This window comes from Homarus americanus, unplaced genomic scaffold, assembly GCF_018991925.1.
Source record: "Homarus americanus isolate GMGI-L3 unplaced genomic scaffold, GMGI_Hamer_2.0 scaffold40856, whole genome shotgun sequence".
Classification (NCBI taxonomy): Eukaryota; Metazoa; Arthropoda; class Malacostraca; order Decapoda; family Nephropidae; genus Homarus; species Homarus americanus.
Window position 1 is genome coordinate 467 of NW_024734615.1, and position 23,464 is coordinate 23,930.

Sequence of the window (23,464 nt, forward strand, 5' to 3'; positions counted from 1 at the left end):
AAGCTAGGTGAGGTGTGTGGTCAAGGTGCTAATGGACACAAGAAGATCAAAGGAAAAGTCCGTTGTCATGGCCACTGCCACCTGACCTCATCCACACAACTCTTTTACTATGGTTAATATTTAATTAATTTGTTAAAAATATATTATTAATTTGCATGTAATTTTTTTTTTTCAATTGCATTTGAGTAAAATTTTAGAAGACCATACTTTTGTATAAGTACTGAATATTTTGAGTACTTTTTCAAACATACAGTAAATACCCCAAAAATTTATTTGTACAGCACTCAAGTAAATTTATTGAGTTACTTTCAACTCAGACCAAGAGAGAGAACCTGTTGCCAACATCACCTGTATGTAAATTCTTAGCCCCTTCTTATTTTAACTCTAATAACTCATAATATTAGACTTTTTCACTCTGCACATATTTTGCATTTCACATTGGACCTGCAGCTCATCAGGTGTAAGGTATACATTTTCCTTATAATAGTCACTGTACTTGAATCATAAACACACCATTTGGTCTGTCATTGTGTGTTGTAATAGTCATTTGCACAAAAGACATGAAAATCTGACCTTTTATAATTTTATATTCGTTTATTGTACAGTACTTAGAAATCTTTAATTGTTCAACAATGGAATATGAAATGTAGAAATATGAATACTGTACTGTACTGTACATTATCTGGAATCTTATAGTAAGTTAATTTATGAAATACTAATATTGTGAAAAAAATTTATATTCTACAGGTACACGAACACCACTTCAAGTTCAAAGTAGAGTCCAAAAGTATTTCATAGCCCTCAAACGTGGAGGGCTACCAGTTCCAGGCAAAAATCCAAGATCAGCTGTTTTGAGAAAAGCGGTAAGAAATTACAGTCACAACGCTTCAGATTAATTTGAGTAGAGTATACAAAGGCATCACACCTGTTTCTCAGGTATTCCTCACTAAATGAAGGGAATAGGTTCCTTGAAAACCATTCATTACATGAATGTTCATATACGTATTGAAAACATAACATCGGAAAAAAATAGGGTTCGGTTCTCCAATGACAAGAAACCCCAACATCATATGAAAAATTTATGAAATGGGTTCACAAATAACGAAAAAGCCTATGTAATTAACTTAAATTAATAACTAACTGCTGTACATTACTGAAATTTCGTACCTGACTACAAGAAATCCAAAAAAAAATTAAATTGATTAACAAAACCTACCAAACTCTTGTATATTAGTACAGTAAAGCCTCTAATAACGACGGCAATGTGTCCTTCAATATTGCAGTGTAAGGTGAATCATCGTATTGCTAATCATTAATTACCATTAAAATAAAACAATAATAATGAGATGTATTCCCAAGTGTGACCTTTTCATATATTTTGTGTGGCTTTTTACTCCCAAAAACAACACAATTAATGAAAATTGTAAACTATATTCTTTAAATAATGTTTCTGAATGCACCTTATACAATATAGATGAATAATAATATGGTCACACAAGAGGAGATGTGACGCCAATGTTTTCATTAGTGTTTACAGCCGGGAGTCCGGGACGATAAGTTCTACACGCGAAAATGAAGAAAATAGGACCCTGGTTGTAACTGTAGTAAATTTAATGTAAAAAAAAATTAATGTATATGTTTTAAGTAATGTTATTTAATGTTAATAAATGAAACAATATAAGTTGCTGGCCACTAATGGCAAAGAAAAAAGTGAGATGGATTGGGAACGCCAACATATACAGCCTGTACATGCGCATTTAAGGATATCGCGTCATTTATCTTTTTAAGAATATGTACAAAAGATTCATTATTGTTTATGACTGAATATGTATTTGATTGAATTATATATATATATATATATATATATATATATATATATATATATATATATATATATATATATATATATATATATATATATATATATATATATATAATTCAATCAAATATATATATATATATATATATATATATATATATATATATATATATATATATATATATATATATATATATATATATATATATATATATATATATATATATATATATATATATATATATATATATACAGTGGTACCCCACTTAACGCGGTCAATTGAACCCAGAGGGTCCTGCGTTAAGTGAAAACCGTGTTAAGTGAATAACAGAACATATGGGATTAATTCCAATAGAACCCAGCCCGACCCCCAAACTCCACTTTTTGACGACAAATAACTATGTTGTAGTAAAAATAACATCTTAATTTTATGATGGTACATGCACACAATTAATACTTAAGAGAAATACAGTCGCCAAGTTAATGTCCATTCAAATAATGGACTCAACTCCCTCCCCCTCTTCTCACACTACACTCACTGGCTCTTCCCTCTGAGAAATTTTTGGGGGAAAACCAGGTATAGTAATAAATAATTCCTCAAACTAAAGTTAGGATAATATAATTGACATTGCTGGATTCCTTGTAAGACCAGGAATATTTTGAATATAAATGTCATATATTTTGGACAAAAGATAACATAATTACCTAGAGAACAATTTTTATCTAAAAATTGTATGTTTAATGCAAAATATATGTTGTTTATATTCAAAATGATCAGCAAATTGTAAGAATTCCAGCAATGTAAATTATATTCTGGCCGGATAATTTGTATGAATTTTATGAGCTAAAACAAATATCTTCAGTTAATAAAAAAAAAAAAATATTCTTCGACACTATCTGTCAATCAAAGTACCCCACCTTGCCTTCCCCCCTCTTCCAACCGCGTGGTCAGTCCCAACCCTCCCCCCCACCCCCCACCAATCCTCCATTCAAGAGTTTTTAACATTTAGTATTAAATAATACCTCAGATTAAAGTTAGGATAATATAATTGACATTGCTGGATTCCTTGTAAGACCAGGAATATTTTGAATATAAATGTCATATATTTTGGACAAAAGATAACATAATTACCTAGAGAACAATTTTTATCTAAAAATTGTATGTTTAATGCAAAATATATGTTGTTTATATTCAAAATGATCACCAAATTATAAGAATTCCAGCAATGTAAATTATATTCTGACCGGTAATTTGTATGAATTTTATGAGCTAAAACAAATATCTTCAGTTAAAAAAAAAATAATTCTTCACCGGGTAACAGATGGTCGGTCGGTCGGTCCCTCCCTCCCCCCCACCCCCCACCCCCCACCAACCGTCCCAAGGAGATGTGTGGGATAACCACTAAATTTTAATAAATAATACCTCAAACTAAAGTTAGGATAATATAATTGACATTGCTGGATTCCTTGTAAGACCAGGAATATTTTGAATATAAATGTCATATATTTTGGACAAAAGATAACATAATTACCTAGATAACAATTTTTATCTAAAAATTGTATGTTTAATGCAAAATATATGTTGTTTATATTCAAAATGATCACCAAATTATAAGAATTCCAGCAATGTAAATTATATTCTGGCTGGGTAATTTGTATGAATTTTATGAGCTAAAACAGGCAGTCAGGCAGGGTGGCGGGTGGTGCGAATCTAAAAATAGCTCTCGAGCCGGACACTCACCGCGTATATGATGAAAAATGCCGCGTTAAGTGAAAGTTCAGCTTTGGCAAGGCACCGCGTATATGCGAAAACGCGTTAAGTGAAAGCGCGTTAAGCGGGGTAATACTGTATATATATATATATATATATGTATATATATGTATATATGTATATATGTATATATATATGTATATATGTATATATATATATGTATATATATGTATATATATATATATATATATATATATATATATATATATATATATATATATATATATATATATATATATATATATATATATATATATATATATACAGTGACCCCTCCGTTAACGAACTCAATCCGTTCCAGAAGGTCGTTCGTTAACCGAAAAGTTCGTTAAGTGAAACCATTGTTTCAATGGGTTGTTGGGTAATTGGTTCCAGCTCACCGAAAATTTCCTAAATTCAACAAAAATGGTAGAAAAGTTCACTTACTCTGAGGTGTGTATGTAGAAGGCTCCTGGATGATGATGATGATGGAATTTAGAATGGGGGTGGAGGAGAAGGAAGAAGAGAAGGCATTGGGGTGGAAGAGAAGTCACCCCATGGTGCCATTTCACCCATAAAATTTTAGCTCTCTTGGTGTAATTCAAGATTATTTTCTTTAAATCAACACTGCACTGCATTATATATTGTCAATATGTAAAATATATTTCAAAATGACCAATAATTTGCTTGGAAACACAGAAAAAAGCGTTTAGTTGAAGAGAGTCTCAAGCAAGATGTTACCTCCAGTGAAAACAGAGAGAGACAGTAACTCCTGTTTGCTGTGTTAAGAGGCTGGATGCCGCGCATTAAACTAGTCACTTTACCTTCAATTATGTTCAATAATTGTTAAAATGACTAAAAATTGAATATTAAACTTTAAAATTATTGAATAGTATAAACTTCTTGATATTTACTAAAATAGTAAGGAATTTAAGCCCTAGATCCGATTAATGTATTGGCGGACTGATACTAAAGCTGGTTGCCTGGTCAGTGCAAGCGAAAACATGTTGAGGTCGGTTACGTAAGAACTTCGTTAATCGAATTTTTTTCGTTAACGGAATTGAAGATCCTTATGGAAGGCAGTTCGTTAATCGAAATTACGTTAACCGAGGTGTTCGTTAAACGATCACTATATATATATATATATATATATATATATATATATATATATATATATACATATATATATATATATATATATATATATATATATATATATATATATATATATATATATATATATATATATATATATATATATATATATATATATATATATATATATATATATATATATATATATATATATATATATATATATATATATATATATATATATATATATATATATATATGCAAAATGAACAATACAATTTATTAATAATACGTAGGATATTGAAACACACAAGAGGATAAGAGATGGCATTGTTGTCAGTGTTTACACTCATAATGTCAGTTATCCTCCTGAAACTGAAGAAAATAAGACCCTGGTTGTTATTTTAGTAAAATTAATGTAAAAAATTTGTATTTTTTAATTAATGTTATTTAATGTGCAGTAGAAGTAACCACTGATATTAAATAAAAAAAGTGAGACTGACAGTGGAACACCAATGTATACAGTACGTGCGCACTCAAGGAAACAATTATTTACCTTAGAAACATTTGTTAAACATTTGAGAAAACATTATTTTAAGAAATTATTTAACTTTCTGTAAGATTGTGAAATGGAGTACCATCGTACGATATGTTTTCCGATGTGTTGAGGTGGGAGCTTGTCTGTGGCAGCGCCGGGTTGGAGTCACCAGCTGACGCTGTAAGAATAGAGTCTACAAAGAACGTGGTCTATGATTCAGACTTCTCACGGAGTAGGATGCCGGGGCCCGACACGCCATTACAGCCCTGACAAGAATGCCAACATGGCCCCTACACGTACACAATTCTCGAAGCCCTCAAGGGGACGGCAGGGCATCTCTACACCGGCGGGAAACACCTCGCGCTCCCAGCAGCAGACCATGAGTGCATTGATGGCTCAGATGGCGTCTCTAGCTGCTAACGGTGGTCATGCTTCTATGCCGATCATGAAGCCCTCAGCAGCTGTCGCTCCAGAGAAGTGTGAGGCAGAAATGCCAGCAGCGGCGTTTAGGACATGGAGGCGGTCCATGGAGTCGTGGGTTCTGTTGAACGGATGGTCACAACTGGTGGCCACACTCCATATTCGCCTGAACTGCGTCCCTGCACTCCAAAAGGTGATTGACTCGAGATATCCCAGCGGTCAGTGGGAGCAGCTCTCGCCCAAGGAAGCCCTGGACACCATCAGTGGAATGGTTCTTCAATCGTCAAACCGAGCTGTGTAATGGTACGAGTTTTTTAACAGCAAACAAGGTGAAGAGGAGCCCATGAAAAGGTATTTTCAACGATGCTTTGCAGAGACAGTGGAGTGTGAATTTAAATGTCCCACCTGTGATAACGATCTCTCTGAGTACATGCTATTTCGTAAAGTTATGGTGGGCCTGAGTAACCCAGTGTTGAAAAGGGAAATTTTCCAGGGGTACGCGAGTTATAATAGTGTTAAAGTGCTTAGAAATAAATGTATGTTATTTGAGGCAGCAGTGAGAGATGCTGGTGTCGTACGTCTGGCCAGGCAGTGGTGGGAACAGCCACGGAGGCAGCGGTGGTTAGTGATGTCACCGGTGAGTCTGTGGTAGCTGCCGCCAGACCTGGGCAACCCACTCGCGCGCACTGTGGGAACTGCAGCATGTCACATGCCTTTGGTAAATGTAACTGCCCTGCAAGTGGGGCCACATGTCACAACTGCTCTAAGGTTGGTCACTTCAAAAGGTGTTGCAGGAGTAAGACAGCCCTAAGTGCTTCTGTGGATGTGTCAGGTGCTGTCACAGTGGCAACAGCCCAGCTATCCCGCCACCCCAGGTTACAAGTGTTCGTGACCCAGGCTGGGGGCAATTTCCCCGCCACCCCTGTGCTGGCTGTGGCTGACACAGGTGCTATGGTGTGTGTGGCAGGGCCATCTCTGCTCTGGGACCTCGGTTTGTGTCTGGAGCAACTTTGGGCCCGTAATGGCCTGAGGGAAGTGGCGAACAAGCAGCTCAAGTGTCCGGGGTCCGCCCCCTGCCGCCTCAGTGTGGGCGAGGGGTCCACCGTCCAGGAGGTCTACTTCGTGCAGACAGCGAAGGCCCTCTACCTGTCATTGGAGGCCTGCAAGTGCCTCAACTTGGTGCCTGTCGACTTCCCGCTCCATAGACATGCTGTGGCTGCCGTGGGCGATGGAAGGGAGCGGCACACTGCCGACGACCTACCTCCGAACCCTTTACCTGAGAGCAGTCGTTTCCCGCCGAGGCCAGTTGAGATACCCTTGCTTCCTTTGGAGGGGAATGTGGCCAGGTTGGAGGCATGGCTGCTCATGCACTTTTCATCGACCGCATTCAACACCAGCAGGTCCCCACTGCCAGTCATGACTGGTCCCCCTCGCCGTATCCACCTGATGCCCGGCACAACCCCCTAAGCCCGTCACTCACCTGCTCCCATTCCGAAACACTGGTAAGCGGAGGTGAAGGCCCAGTTGGAGGAGGACGTCAGGAGAGGCGTCATCCAGCCAGTGCCTGCTGGTGAGGCTACGGAGTGGTGCTCCAGGATTGTCGTGGTAGACTTCCAACGCCTCAATGGAAGCTGTCTAAGGGAGACGCACCACAGACCTGCACCATTCGACATGATATCTAGGGTGCCAGCGCACTCGTTCAAAACCGTCGCCGACGCCTTTTGGGGATTTCATCAGGTGGAGTTGGAGGAGGAGAGTAGACGCCTGATCACATTCATCACGCCGTGGGGCCGTTTTCGATACTGCAGGATGCCCTTGGGACATTGTTCAGCGTCAGATGCCTACACCAAGAGCTTTGACGACTCTATTCAGGATGTGCCCCACTAGTACAAGTGCGTGGATGACACTCTCCTCTATGACTCCAGTGTGAAGGGGGCGTTCTGGCACACCTACGATTTTCTGGAGACCTGCGCTCGCACAGGTATCACACTGAAACCAGAAAAGTTCTTGTTCTGTAGGAGAGAAGCCGAGTTTGTGGGTTTCCTCCTGGAGTGGGACCTCTACCAGCCATCAAGGACTTCACCATGCCTGATCAGCCATCAATCACTGACATCAGGTCCTGGCACGGCCTGGTTAACCAGTTGGCTCCCTTCCTTGCCACTGCACCTGTGTTGGAGCCCTTCCGTGAGCTCCTCAAGAAGCCAGTGGGCAAGCGGATGTATTGGGACGACCGGCTGCGGCTCAAGTTTCGCCAGGTCCAGGACACCATCTGTCAGTTGGCCAGGGACGGCTTGATGTACTACGACAAATCCAGGCCTATGGCAGCTGTCATGGATTGGAGCAGGGAGTGCATTGGTTTCGTCGTCCTGCAACAATACTGTGCCTGTGCCTCTCCAGAGATGCCCTTCTGCTGCAGGGAAGGGTGGCGGTTGGCTCTGTGTTGTAGCCGACATCTGAGCACGGCCGAGGCCGGCTACGCTGCAGTGGAAGAGGAGGCCCTGGCTGTGGTATGGTGCCTGCACAAGGCCAGGCTGATCCTCCTTAGCTGCCCGAACCTCATTCTGGTGATGGACCACCGCCCCTTAGTTGGCTTGCTAGGGGACAGAGCCCTCGCAGATGTGGCAAATTCGCGCCTGTTTGGGCTCAAGGAGAAGACCCTGCAGTACTGGTTCACGGTCAAGTACTTGCCAGGGAAGCGGAACTGTGCAGCTGATGCCCTATCCTGCTTCCCCTTCCTCAGGGCAGCGCCCGACTCGGAGGACATGGACCAAGAGGAGGACCTGTGCACTGCAGTGTGTACAGTCACAATCGCAGCACTGGATCAGGATGGGTGCATCACAATGGACGAAGACTCAGTGTGCAAAGCGGCTGCAGATGACCCAGTATACCAGATTCTAGTGTCGAGGGTGCTGGCGGGCGACTGGCGCCCTCACAAGTCACAGGAGGTGGCCTGTCTGCGCCCGTACTTCTCGGTGAGGTACAGGTTGACTGTGGTCGGGGGTTTGGTCACCTACACCTTTGACCAGGGCTGCGTGCGCCTTGTCATCCCCGACTCCTTCCGCCACCGGGTCGCCGTTAACCTGCTCGTGGGGCACCTTGGCCTCGACTCAATGCTCAGACTGGCCCGGCAGTCTGTCTATTGGCCTGGCATGGAGGGTGACCTGCAGTATCATCGGTCCCGGTGTGCTGCTTGCGAAACCCATGCCCCTTCCCAGCCTCCGGAGTCGTTGGTTCTGACCCCAGCACCAGACTATCCCTTTCAACAAGTGGTGGCCGATTTGTTCCACCTGCAGGGCCACACATACCTAGCATATGCTGACCGACTCACAGATTGACTGGAGATCGCCCACTTCCCCAACGAGGCCACCTCTGGAAAAATCATCGCCCGTCTGCGGGCCTACTTCACGAGGTGGGGGGTACCTGAGCAGATCTCCACGGATGGAGGTACCAACCTTGCCAGCCTTGAGATGACAGATTTCCTCAAGTCATGGGGGGTCGAGGTGTGCAAGGCAGAGGCTGGGGTCAAGGTCGCCAAGAGGCTCCTCAGGGATAACACTGGGCCCGGGGGTAGCCTGGACTGCGATAGGACATCCCAGGCCCTCCTGTAGTACCTGAACATGCCTCTGCGGGGGGTGAACAAGTCGCCCGCCCAACTTGCCACCGGCCGCCAGCTCCGTGACGGCGTTCCCGTGGCCAGACAGTACTATAAGGTGGACCAGCACTGGCGGCGGGCACTTCGTATGAGGGAGGTGCGCTTGGCCGAAACCCAGGACGGGGTCCTTCTGTCGCGGGGGGAGGTGTCCCGCCAGCTGGCTCCCCTAGCCGTGGGCACGCAGGTGCGTGTGCACGACGCAGCTACCAAACTCTGGGACAGGACAGGCATAGTGGTGGAAGCCCGCCCTCACAGGCAGTATGCCGTCAGGTTGATTGGCAGTGGCAGGGTGTCCATCCGCAACAGACACCACCTGCGAAACGGCGCCACACCTGTGCCTACTACTCCGGTGGTGCACCAAGCTATGCCTCTTGGCCCCCTTCTGCTGTGCCCTCCGTACCCGTGCCCTCGTTCGCACCCCCGGCCCCTCCCCAGTCGAGCGTGGCCAGGCCGAGGAGAGGCCGCAGGCCCCCGGGCTGGTTGATGGACTACGTGGTGTAGTGTATGTGATGTAAAATTAGTTTAAAGGTTTTTTTTTGTTTTTTTTTTCTTTGTTTGACTGGTTTTTCTTGCATTATTGTTGTTTTTATGAATTCATTGTTTTCCTTTTGTTAGTTGAAATATGCATTGTCATTTCCTTTTAACTTGGGGGGGGGGGTGGAGATGTAAGATTGTGAAATGGAGTACCATCGTACGATATGTTTTCCGATGTGTTGAGGTGGGAGCTTGTCTGTGGCAGCGCCGGGTTGGAGTCACCAGCTGACGCTGTAAGAATAAAGTCTACAAAGAACGTCGTCTATGATTCAGACCTCTCACTTTGTAAGTTATTTAACGCCATTAAAGTTCATTGGGGTTCGTGTGTTGGTCCACAGCAACTGATGCTGGTGCACACTCACTCCAGTGGTTCATTGAGTGTAAAGGCCTAGGACTTAGGGATAGAAATCCCTTACCAGGCTAATCAGGATCTTAATAAAGGAAAGTCAAGGACCATGGTTTTCTGAGGAATAACAAACAACCGTTTGAGATTGGCATCTCTTTACTATAAAAATATAACACAAAACTCTGACACCACTCAACAACATCAAATAATTACGGGAGTCAAACAATTAATGGAATCAAACAATTATAGAATCAAACCATGAACAAATATTTCCTACGGCAGTGGCCCTGGGGGAAGGTTCTGGAACACGGTGATGCACACTCAGGGTAACGAAACGTCCACTTCGACTCCACACTCAGCGACGTCTTGAAAATGCAGGAGAACACCGGGGCACCGACGGAATGTGATGAACTGATGGTCGTGGTATGCGGTAGTGGTAGATGACCAGAGAGTTGGCAGTTGATAGGTGAAGGTCTGGGAACACAGCCCACGAGTCCAGGACCTATGATGAAATCACAGCCAGAATTTGACGGACAGCAGGGTAGCTAGATACCGACGGTATGGCGGCTGGGTTGAATCTGCCGGTGCCGCAGATAGTTGCTGCCGTTCTCACCTCCGTCCAACCACCCCAAGTGTCGTCTGCACCAGCAAACGAGCGAGTTAGCAGCGGTAACCAGCCGGAGGATCGTTTCCGCCCTTACATTGCGACAAAATACTTGTTATAATGTTTTAAAAATAAATAATTTTAACATGATAAAATATTTTTATTTACTTAGCTTCAAAGGTAGAAATGTTTGGCTTGATTGGATTGATGGTGGTGGGTGTTGGGTGATGGAGGATGAAAAAGAAACGGGACTAGGTGGATTGTCCACTCTTCTTTTGCCTAATCACTTCTAATTTTGCATCTATGTAGCTGTGTGCTTCCTTTTGAGAACTGCACCACCCTGTTTGGGTTGTGAACTCATGGCTACAAAAATGATAAAATAATTCACCGCAACATGCATGAAAAGACAACAAAGGCAGGAGTAAACACAACACAGCACTGGTCTGGACGAAACAAAGTGGGATACTGGTGTGGGGACACATGTGTGCATATATAACGCCAGGAAGAGTATGAAATCTCAAATGCTTTAGCTAAAATTCTGTAGATTTCATTATGAGTTTTAAATCCGTCGATTTTATCCGGAGTTTTCAAAGATTTTGAGTGGAATCCAATTAAATGCGTGGATGGTCACAAAATTTTGACCACGTAACTGCGGATAGCAAATACTCTTATGACGAAGCCCTCTTGTATCACTAATTTTACATTATTTGCAGGGTGGACGAAAACGTGGTACAACACTCCATGCAGTGTCATCTGGGAGGAACTCAATTTTCATGAGAGCATTCAACATGTATGAAGATGAACATCATGGAGTAAATATTAGCAATGTATCAAATTTAACAACTGCTGGTACTTTTGATGACTTCTCAAGTAAAGAGCTGATCGAGAGTGCACAGGTATGGCATAATGTATTTAACAGTGTTCTGGTATGACATGTTTGAGAAAATATTTAAGAGATTACTGTACAAGGGCCCCCCAAATTCAAGTGTTTTTATTTCGCGGTCCTCTATTATTTGCGGATGACACTGGATGTACCCAAAAATGTCTGTGGGTAGTTTTAAAGTTTCCAGCATTTTTGCGGGCTGGGACAAGGAGCCTTTCGTTCTAGAGACAGTAATTTCCTTTACCTGTACAGTAATACCCCGATTTACGCGGTCAATTGAACCCACGGAGGCCCGCGTAAAACGGGAAACGCGTAAATGGAACAACAGAACATATGGGATTAATTGAAATAGAGACTGGGCCGACCCCCAAACTCCACTTTTTCAGACACAATGCAGTGGGGTATGCTATAACGAATCTAATTGGTTCTAGAACCTCGTTCGTCATAGCATTCGTTCATTATAGGATTAATCCGTCCCAGGCCCCCAAATACAACCACTTAACACTGAAAATTTTCTGTGGAAAATGTAAAAAATACGGTACTTTATCTTACCTTAGTGTTGTTCAGCATGCAGGACAGGAGGCAGAGGAGAGAATTATGGAGAAGAGGGGGAAGGAGAGGAGTCATCCTTCCTAGCCCTCTTTGGTGACTGTCTTACAGGCACTTTGTCTGTAGGGTCTTTCGCTACTTTTAAGGAATCCAGGGTTGGCTGCTTCATCCTTGATTTCTGGACCTTCCAAAAGTAGTTCATCACATTGTCATTAAACACACTGATGGCCTTTTCCACAGAACCAACATCAGGATGATAATCCTCCGCAAGCTTAGACAGTTTGCTCCAACAAAAGAACACATCCTTGAGATCTTTGGCTGGAATGATGCGGCTTTCCTCCTTGTCCTCATCCTCCCCTGACTCCCCAGAAGTTAAGCCGCTTCAGTGTCTCATTTTCCTCTTTGTGAAGCTCAAGCAGCTCCTCAGTGGACAGCTCCTTACTGTGCTCTTCCACCAACTCATCATCATCATCCACTTCCAGGCAACATGGAATTGCCCAGAGACACAATTTCATGTACAACAGCCTCTTCCTCTAACTCTTTGAAGCCTTCAAAGTCTCTTTGAAGCACACATTCAGGCCACAATGGCCTCCAAGCAGCACAAAGACTCCTCATCGTAACCTCTTTCCAGGCTGACGCAATTAAAAACACAGTGTCTGCTATATTGAAGTGACTTTCAAAATTCCTTCAAACTAACATCACTGGAAGAAGTGGATGCAAAACATTTTCTAAACAGTGCCTTTGTGTACAGCTTCTTAAAGTTAGAAGTTACCTGTTGATCCATGGGCTGGATGAGAGGTGTTGTGTTGGGTGGCAAGAAGTGCACAGTGATGAAGTTGAACTCCTCTGGCAATTCAACCATCAAATTATGAGGGTGGGCTGGTGCATTGTCCATCACCAATAGAGCTTTCAGTGGAAGATTATTCTCCCTGAGGTATTCCCGAACACTGGGTCCAAACACCTCAATCACCCACTCAGAGAAAAGACTCCTGGTCACCCAAGCCTTTGGGTTTGACCGCCACATAACACCAAGGCGGTTCTTCCTAATGTTTTTGAAAGCTCTGGGGTTTTCTGCATGGTACAGAAGGAGTGGTTTTATCTTGCAGTCACCAGAAGCATTAGCACAAAGAAGGAGGGTAAGCCTGTCTTTCATTGGCTTATGGCCAGGGACAGAAGTTTCCTCTCTTGAAATGTATGTACGGCGAGGCATTTTTTTCCAAAAAAGTCCAGTTTCATCACAGTTGAATACCTGCTGAGAAACAAAGCCTCCCTCTTTAATCACATTAAAAAAATGTCATGGTGTTCTTTAGCTGCTTCCTTATCTGCACTAGCAGCATCACCATGTCTCACAACACTGTGTAATTTATTTGTTCTTCTGAAACCAGTAAACCACCCCTTGGTACCCCTAAACACTGGCACATCACTATCACTTCCACTGGGAGTCTTGGCTCTAAGGTCCTCAAACAATTGTCTGGCCTTCTCCCAAATTATAGCTTCACTAATGCTATCACCTGCCATTTCTTTCTCCTTTATCCACACTAAGAGTAAATTTTCCATCTCCTCAATCACATTACACCTTGCTTTGCTAAGTCTAGAGATTCCCTTAGCCACTTGCACAGTTTTCAACTCCTCTTTATTCTTCAAAATCGTACATATAGTCGATTTTGCCATCCCATATTCATCACTAAGTTTCGCAATGCTTGTTCCATTCTCACGTTTCTTTTTTATTTATTTCTTAGTTTCAAGGGTTATGAGCTTTCTCACTCGCTTTGGACGATTCATTGTTACAATTGTACACTTGTATAACAAAATAGTTATACAAATAACTCGTATTTCCACATCAAAAGACGAAATTTCAACAATAACAGTGGTGCACTGGCTACACAATGAGACAAAGATGGCGCCTGACGCTCTTGTTGTGGGTCGCGGTACAACAATATTCATGCGCCAGACGAAATAGTCCCGTATTCATCCGTGTTCGTTGTAGGAGTTGCATTCGTTATAGCATTCTCAATTTTATAGGTAAAACCATTCGTTATAGGAATATTCGTAGTAGGATCCATTCGTTGCAGCATACCCCACTGTACCTACGTTTTAGTAAAAATAACTTCTTTATTTTATGATGGTATGCACACTAGGGGGCAGGGAAAAAACACTTTTATTTGAGTTGCAGGCTGCACTTTTCAGGCATCGTTTGTATGGCTGTAACAAACACCTGTGCAAAATTTCATGCCATTTCATGCATACTTACCCTGCCGCATCGCGAACGACTTTTTGTCAACTTTTAGTGTACAGTATACCAAAAATTAATGTGTCATTTAATGTTTTCCAGGATAATGATAAATTTTACATGGGTGACATCGATTTAATTCACATGTTATTTTACAGGTACACCGTATAGAAAATCATTACAAGTTCATATTGAAATTCTTTTTTGTGCGGAACCTTGGCATCATTTTCCTAGACAATAATGTTTGCCTAATATATCCATCTCTCGATTCGTATCCCGTCACTTCAGTGCAAGCTTCAGTCATCACTTTTATGCCTCTCTCGACCGCCTGAGTGCTGTTTGGCCACTTGGGCACCACTAATGGTGTCTCAAGAATGTCATTAACCTGTAGATTTGACAGAGAAGCAATGTAAGGAGGCTCAGTCTTGAGTTCATTCCTCCAGTTAATCATGGAATGATAGTTTTTTGCTTGCCACTTTAGTTTCGGAGTCACCACCTTTCTCATGTTGACTACAGGAGGCACATCCTCATTCCCATCTCCATCTTTACCCTCCTCATCAGTATAGTTTAACAAATTCTCGTCAACAGCAGCATCAGAATCTTCCTCCTCCTCTTCAGATCTGCCAGTGCATTCTTCCTTTTGCTGATTCTCCTCTCTAATTTTTCTTATCATTGAGACAGCTTTTTCTCTAACAGTCATGTCCTCATCTGCACACATACCAAGAAGAAGTTGATCTGTGTGGGCGAAGTATGCATTTCTCTGGACAGCCTTCTTCACTATCGTCTCCTCCTCACTATTCAGGTGTTTCATATATAGCAGGGACTGGAATACGTTCCTTGAGCCGTGTGTTACGTAAGGGTGTATCTTGATGTAAAACCACATTGGAGCACTGAACTTTATTATTGTAATGACAATTCTTTTCAACTCATGGCTGGGTCTTGATGTTGCTACATACAGCCTGAGGATTCTACTCCATAAGGTGTTCCACCTTGACACACAGGGAGGACCTGGCTCAATAGCAGCCAAGTCATCTTCAACAACACCTGTGATAACTCCTTTACAAATCCTATACAGGTATTTCTGATCCCAGGACAGATCTTTCTCCACTTCATCATTAAACACAGGGAAATCAGGGAAACTGACTGGCTGGAAGGCGACAACTGGAAGCTCAGACAAAGACTCCTTGATCTGCTTTCCAATGGGACCACGCCAATGCTCAGGACCACTTGGTTTACCATCATAGTGATAAAAAACTGCGCGGAAAGGCAGCTCATTTCCGTGAAGCTGACATATGAAATAATGGAGCGGGTGACCAAGTAACATTTCAAGATGATGAATGACTCCATTTTCTGATCCTACATTTACATTGGTTCCATCACAACCAACACACACAATGGGCTGCTGGGTTAGATTTTTCTCCACCAGAAACTCGTGAATAGTTTTGGCAATCTGCTTTCCGTGTCCAGTCTTGGGAGTCACATGTGTGAGATATTCATTGCCAGGCTCAACCATGATGACATAATGATCTTTCACCATCATCCTCGAACTCCATTTCTCGGTCTTCTCATTCTTTATCATCACACGAGTGGCGGTCTTCTTACCATCAAAATAGAGTGACGTCAAATTATCTAAACTAGCCATCTCAATTTCTTGCCTCTTAAATCGGTATTTTTGTCTCGCATCCCGCAGCTTATGTGGTCCAATAACCAGACTCTTGTCATCCTTTGTGATAATGCCATAGTCAGTTAAGGTGGCAGTAGCAATGGCAGCTCCAGCATAATCACTAGTACTGTAGGTAAATTTAAAAATTTCAGTAGAAAATGCGGCAGACTAAACCTCGACATATCAGCTTCAAATTTGGCATGGAGTCTTAGATATGTATAAGGAACAATGCCTGAAGAGTGCAGCTTTGAGCAAAATTTCACTGCCCCCTAATGCACACACAATTAATAATAAAGAGAAATACTGTCAGTTCTGCTATCACGCGATAGTTGTGTTCTTGTAAAACATCGTGTTATAGAAATTCGCGTAATAGAAATAACAGGGCTTATGGAGAAAATTGGGTTAGGTGCAGATTACTCGAAATCGAAAAAAATTTCGTAGTTAGCCTAACACAAAGGATAGCACAGTCTAAATAAATGTTACATTCATATCTAATAATGAAATCATACAGTAAATGTTACACTTTACCTTGAAAAAATATGAATATAACTTGATGGTGGAGAAGGTTGATGTTGAGGTGTCATGCAGACAGGATTTGACAGTTGTCATCATCAGTATCATCATCATCAGGTGCAGTTTTTCTTTAGGTCCTTGTCATGGTTTTGGGGTGGATCGGTGGTAAGTATGAGTGGATTATATTATATAAAGATAATAATATGTCGTATTTCTTATTTCTTACCGTAGAGTCCGATACCTTCACACTGATTACTTACAGGAGATTATGGCGCATCTACGTAGAAGTTCACTCCACCACTCGACATTCCATGATTTATACTTGACAAATGATGATTTAATGAATTCATTTAATTTTCAACATCCATCTAAGTTACTGGTTATACTTTGTCATAACCAATCAGTCATTACCTTTAGTAATAATAAGATAGGATCACAGATACGGGCAGATAATTGCACTTACATTTATTTGTCAAGCTTCCATACAATGATTTACAATTTGCATGGATATATGATTCACTCACGTTCACGCTGTAATAAAATTAATCTTCTAAAAGAGAATTTTAACTTGGGGACACATGTGATTACTCAACTATGGGTATAACTTAACAGAGCCTTAATTCTTCAAGTGATACATTTGCTGCCAGCCTGGATTGCTTTTGTTGCAACCAGGCTTCCGCACAAGGACTTCTTTCCACGGGCCACAGCAACAAAAAGTACTCTTGGGTTACCACACATGGTGTCGTGCAGGAGAACTCTGTAAGCGTGACTTGAATTAACCAATAGACCAGCCTGGATTGCTTTTGTCGCAACCAGGCTTCCACACGTGATATTTCCACGGGGATAACAACCTAGGTTAACACACTTAGTCTCGTGTCGACCTTCCACGGCCATAACAACAAAAGGTACTCTTGGTGTACCACACATAGTCTCGCGTCACTGAGTCACGGTAGACGGTTGTCGCGGCAAGGAGAACTGGTAAGCGTGACTTGAATTAACCATTTAGGTGCAATAGACCAGCCTGGATTGCTTTTGTCGCAACCAGGCTTCCACACGTGATATTTCCACGGGGATAACAAACCTAGGTTAACACACTTAGTCTCGTGTCGATCACGGTCACAGTAGACGGGTGTCGTGCAGGAGAACTCTGTAAGCGTGAATTAATTAACCATTTACTGTAGGTTTGATAGGCCAGCCTGGATTGCTCTTGTCGCAACCAGGCATCCACACGTGATATTTCCACGGGGATAACAACCTAGGTTAACACACTTATTCTCGTGTCGACGACGGTTCACACGACGGAGTGGCGTGGAGGATTCTGTGTGGTGTGGTGTCCCGCCCCCTTTCAGGAGGGAGAGGATGGAGACGACGTCTTAACTAACCCATGGCTCAGGGGGTACTACTTAAAATGAGGTTTTTGGGTGTGAAGCGATGAACAGTACAACACTGTTTCACTGCCCACCCCCCTAAAGGCTGGCTGACATACACTAATTGAAAAATACATGTCCCAGTTATGCCTCGCCGGGCGTCTTATCTCTGGTAAAACAAACTTTGGAGTTGGTTGCGTGGGTAAGCCTAACGCAACCCATGACAGTCCTCATATATTGGTAAGGCTTTCTCTTTAATGGTGAGGAAGCTGGTCCCAGATTGCTTTTTTGTTTGATCTTCTATCTAAACACTTAGAAGCCATTCCATCTCCTCAAGTTACTTTGGCCGTGATCTCACACTTTTGCTAGCACTCAAGGTTTTTCCAGCAATACAGCTTGCTTTAATCTTTGCTGCATTGTCTCTAATGGTGCGTAAAGTAGATTCCTGTATTCCCGTTGCATGCACAATATCACATGTTCTTTCCTTATTTTCAAAACGATTGACAACATCAAGCTTTTCTTCAAGTGTTATAGCCTTTCTTTTACGATCACCACCTGAAATGCGATCACCAGAACGCTTCCCGGAGATATTCTTCTTTTCCATAGTCACAAAATTGGAGAAACAGTAATCAGAAATCACTGAGGACGCTTAAAAACTACACATGTGTTTCAGACTGGTCGTGTGGTGTAAACAGAGCGCGCCGGTCTAAAACGCTATGTATTTTGTTTTTCTCTCTTATTTAACATTTTACAATTTACATATACTGTACAGGTATACTGTTTACATAAATATTACATAAATTATTTCTGCAATTGTTCACAAACAAAACACATAAATCAATTGAACATGTGATGTCGAACTTGAACTGTAAACACTGCATAACCCCCTGCCAAGCCACAACACTGTACAGTACTGTACACTTTAAATGCTACGTATTTAGTTTTCTCTTTTATTTAAATTTTCACAATTTACATATATATATATATATATATATATATATATATATATATATATATATATATATATATATATAGCTGTATATATATATATATATATATATATATATATATATATATATATATATATATATATATATATGTATATATATATATATATATATATATATATATATATATATATATATATATATATATATATATATATATATATATATATATATATATATACATATATATATATATATATATATATATATATATATATATATATATATATATATATATATATATATATATATATATATATATATATATATATATACAGTGACCTCGTTAATGAACACTGGTTAACGTAATTTGATTAACGAACTGCCTTCCATAAGGATCTTCAATTCGGTTAACGAAAAAAAATTCGCTTAACGAACTTCTTACGAACCGACCTCAACATGTTTTCGCTTGCACTGACCGGGCAACCAGCTTTAGTATCAGTCCGCCAATACATTAATCGGTTCTAGGGCTTAAATTCCTTACTATTTTTGTAAATATCAAGAAGTTTATACTATTCAATAATTTTAAAAGTTTAATATTCAATTTTTTAGTCATTTTAACAATTATTGAACGAAATTGAAGGTAAAGTGACTAGTTTAATGCGCGGCATCCAGCCTCTTAACACAGCAAACAGGCGTCAGTCTCTCTCTGTTTTCACTGGAGGTAACATCTTGCTTGAGACTCTCTTCAACTAAATGCTTTTTTTCTGTGTTTCCAAGCAAATTATTGGTCATTTTGAAATATATTTTATATATTGACAATATATAATGCAGTGCAGCATTGATTTAAAGAAAATAATCTTGAATTAAACCAGAGAGCTAAAATTTTATGGGTGAAATGGCACCATGGGGTGACTTCTCTTCCACCCCAATGCCTTCTCTTCTTCCTTCTCCTCCACCCCCATTCTAAATCCCATCATCATCATCATCATCCAGGAGCCTTCTACATACACACCTCAAAGTAAGTGAACTTTTCTACCATTTTTGTTGAATTTAGGAAATTTTCGGTGAGCTGGAACCAACCCAAAAACCCATTGAATGGTTTAGGTTATCGTTTGGTTAACGACCTTCTGGAAGATTGAGTTAGATTAACTATATATATATGTATATATATATATATATATATACAGTGACCCCTCGTTTAACGAACACCTCGGTTAACGTAATTTCGATTAACGAACTGCCTTCCATAAGGATCTTCAATTCGTTTAACGAAAAAAATTTCGCTTAACGAACTTCTTACGAACCGACCTCAACATGTTTTCGCTTGCACTGACCGGGCAACCAGCTTTAGTATCAGTCCGCCAATACATTAATCGGTTCTAGGGCTTAAATTCCTTACTATTTTTGTAAATATCAAGAAGTTTATACTATTCAATTATTTTAAAAGTTTAATATTCAATTTTTTAGTCATTTTAACAATTATTGAACATAATTGAAGGTAAAGTGACTAGTTTAATGCGCGGCATCCAGCCTCTTAACACAGCAAACAGGCGTCAGTCTCTCTCTGTTTTCACTGGAGGTAACATCTTGCTTGAGACTCTCTTCAACTAAACGCTTTTTTTCTGTGTTTCCAAGCAAATTATTGGTCATTTTGAAAATTATTTTACATATTGACAATATATAGTGCAGTGCAGTGTTATTTTAAAGAAAATATTCTTTATTTACAGCTAGTTTAACTTTGAAAAATACGTGTTGCCATTGTTTGAATCCAGCATGGGGCCTAAGAGATCAAGAAAAGTGATTTCAATCCAAATGAAGCAGGAAATAATAAAAAAACACGAACAAGGTATTAAATCAAATGCGCTATGCAAAGAATATGGCATGTCGGCATCAACTGTGTCGACAATTCTTGCACAAAAAGACAAATTTAAGGAAGTGAACGTGAGAGACAAATCTACAAGAGTGTTTAAAAGTAGATCCCTAATCGTAGAAACTGAGAGGTTACTTATCATCTGGATTAGGGAAAAACAGATGAAAGGTGATTCAGTTTCTGGTGATTTCATTTGTGAAAGAGCCAGGGAGATTTATGAACATTTAAAGACAGATCAACCTAGTTCTTCAGGAACAGAATTTGAAGATTTTCGGGCTAGCAAAGGCTGGTTCGAAAAATTTAAGAAAAGAAGTGACATTTTAAGTGTTGTTAGGCATGGTGAAGCTGCTAGTGCTGATAAAGAAGGGGCAGCAAAGTTTTTAATTGAATTTAAAAAACTGATGGAAGAAGAAAATTATCTTCCACAGCAAGTGTTCAATGTTGACGAAACTGGGCTGTTCTGGAAAAAGATGCCCAAAAGAACATTCATCACCAAGGATGAAGCCTCTTTACCTGGGCATAAACCCATGAAAGACCGTCTCACTCTATTGCTTGGTGCCAATGCTTCAGGGGATTTCCGACTGAAGCCTATGCTTGTCTACCACTCTGAAAACCCCAGGGTGTTCAAGCAACAGAAAGTGGTAAGAACAATGCTTGGAGTTTATTGGAAGTCCAACCGTAAGGCATGGGTGACAAGACAGTTCTTTAATGAATGGGCTATTGATGTGTTTTGCCCCTCTGTCAAGAGCTACCTAACCACCAATAAACTTCCTTTAAAGGCTCTTCTCCTCATGGATAATGCTCCTGGTCATGACCCTGACCTTGCCAGAAATTTGGAGTATAAATTTGACTTTGTGAAAGTGTTGTTTTTGCCTCCAAACACTACATCACTCATACAGCCAATGGACCAGAATGTGATCAGCAACTTCAAGAAGTTGTACATGAAGAAAATGTTTAGGAGGTGTCATCAGGCAACTTCCATTGATCCTGAACTAACACTGAAACAGTTCTGGAAGACACAATTCAACGTCCTGGAGGCTGTAAAATTGATTGTGTCATCATGGCAAGAAGTCTCCAATAGAACCCTCAATTCTTCATGGAAAGCACTGTGGCCATCAGTAGTCCATGATTTTGAGGGATTTGAGGATGACACAGAGTTGGACCAGGAGATTGTGTCCATTGGTCAGTCATTGGGTCTTGAAGTGGAGGAGAAGGATGTGGAAGAGCTTGTGATGTCTCATGAGGAGGAACTTACTCCTAATGACTTGAAGGAACTGGATGAGATGTTACGGGTAGAGGCTGACAGTGGTGAGGAGGAAATTGAAAGTGATGACCATATGTCAGCTACACAGTTGAAAGATGTGATTTACCACTGGGAGAAGTTCAGGGAACTGGCTTCAAAGCACCCAGAAGTGGAAAAAACTGAACTAGCTTTGTGTCATGTTGAGGACTCAGTGGTCTCCTTCTTTAAACATAAGTTAATGGTGAGGAGGACAGATGCCCCACAGACCACAATTGACACTTTCTTCAGTAAAAGGCAGAGGGAACAAGATGCTAGCCCTCAGCCTTCCACTTCAAGAAGGAGAGAGGATGTTCATGGTGGAGAATCTGTCAGTCCAGAGGTTCCTGACATTTTCATGGAAGGTGACTCACCTTCCAAGAAGCAGTAAAATGCTTCTCCTCCACTTCCTTCTCTTCTCCCTTCTCCTCCTGCACCTCCCACTTCAAATGCACATCATCACCATCATCCAGGAGCCTTCTACATACACACCTCAAAGTAAGTAAATTTTTCCGCCATTTTTGTTGAAGTTAGGAAATTTTCGGTGAGCTGGAACCAATTACCCAAAAACCCATTGAAACAATGGTTTCGGTTAACGAACGTTTCGGTTAACGAACGACCTTCTGGAACGGATTGAGTTCGTTAACCGAGGGGCCACTGTATATGTATATGTATATATATATGTATATGTATATGTATATATATATATATATGTATATATATATATATATATATATATATATATATATATATATATATATATATATATATATATATATATATATATATATATATATATATATATATGTAAATTGTAATTTACATATTATTCATATTATGCTACTGCGCCCACAAAACATGAGAAACGTTTGAGTCCCCCAATAGAGATGTCCGTTCTCTATCCACTTCAGGATGTCTTAGTCCTCTGTTTTCTCTTTGTGTACTCGCTCAGGGACTCAAGAATTTGTGTATATAACACAGGATGATAAGGGAATTTGAAATTATGAGTGAATGAATTTATTATACAGTGATCAATTAACATAGTATTGATGTGTTTAAGTAGTATTCAGGCGCCTTCAGCCTAGTAATGTTACTGCATTCGTATCACTCACTCTAAACCACGAATTCCATTCATACAGAGAGAGAGAGAGAGGCCAAATGCTCTGTTTGCATCACACACACACATAAATATTACATAAATTATTTCTGCAATTCTTCACAAACAAAACACATAACTCAATTGAACATGTGATGTCGAACGTGAACTGTAAACACTGCATAACCCCGCGCCAAGCCACAACAACCGTTCGAGTAGAATCGCGTTAGAGGAAACGCGTTCGCGTTTTACAAATATTGTTCCTCTATTCATCAATCTCGTTAGAGCCAATTCGCGTTGTCAAAA

General features: G+C 40.8%; 1 protein-coding gene across 1 annotated transcript in view; it reads left to right on the top strand.

Annotated features, from left to right (window-relative positions):
* Positions 1-747: 747 nt before the first annotated feature.
* LOC121870343 (ZZ-type zinc finger-containing protein 3-like) overlaps positions 748-23,464 on the top strand; it is a gene marked incomplete at its 5' end in the record, with an annotated part of 37,389 nt that continues 14,672 nt past the window's right edge. The window contains 2 exon segments of the mRNA XM_042372126.1: positions 748-863; positions 11,472-11,654. Of these exon segments, the coding sequence (XP_042228060.1) occupies positions 748-863; positions 11,472-11,654 (299 nt within the window).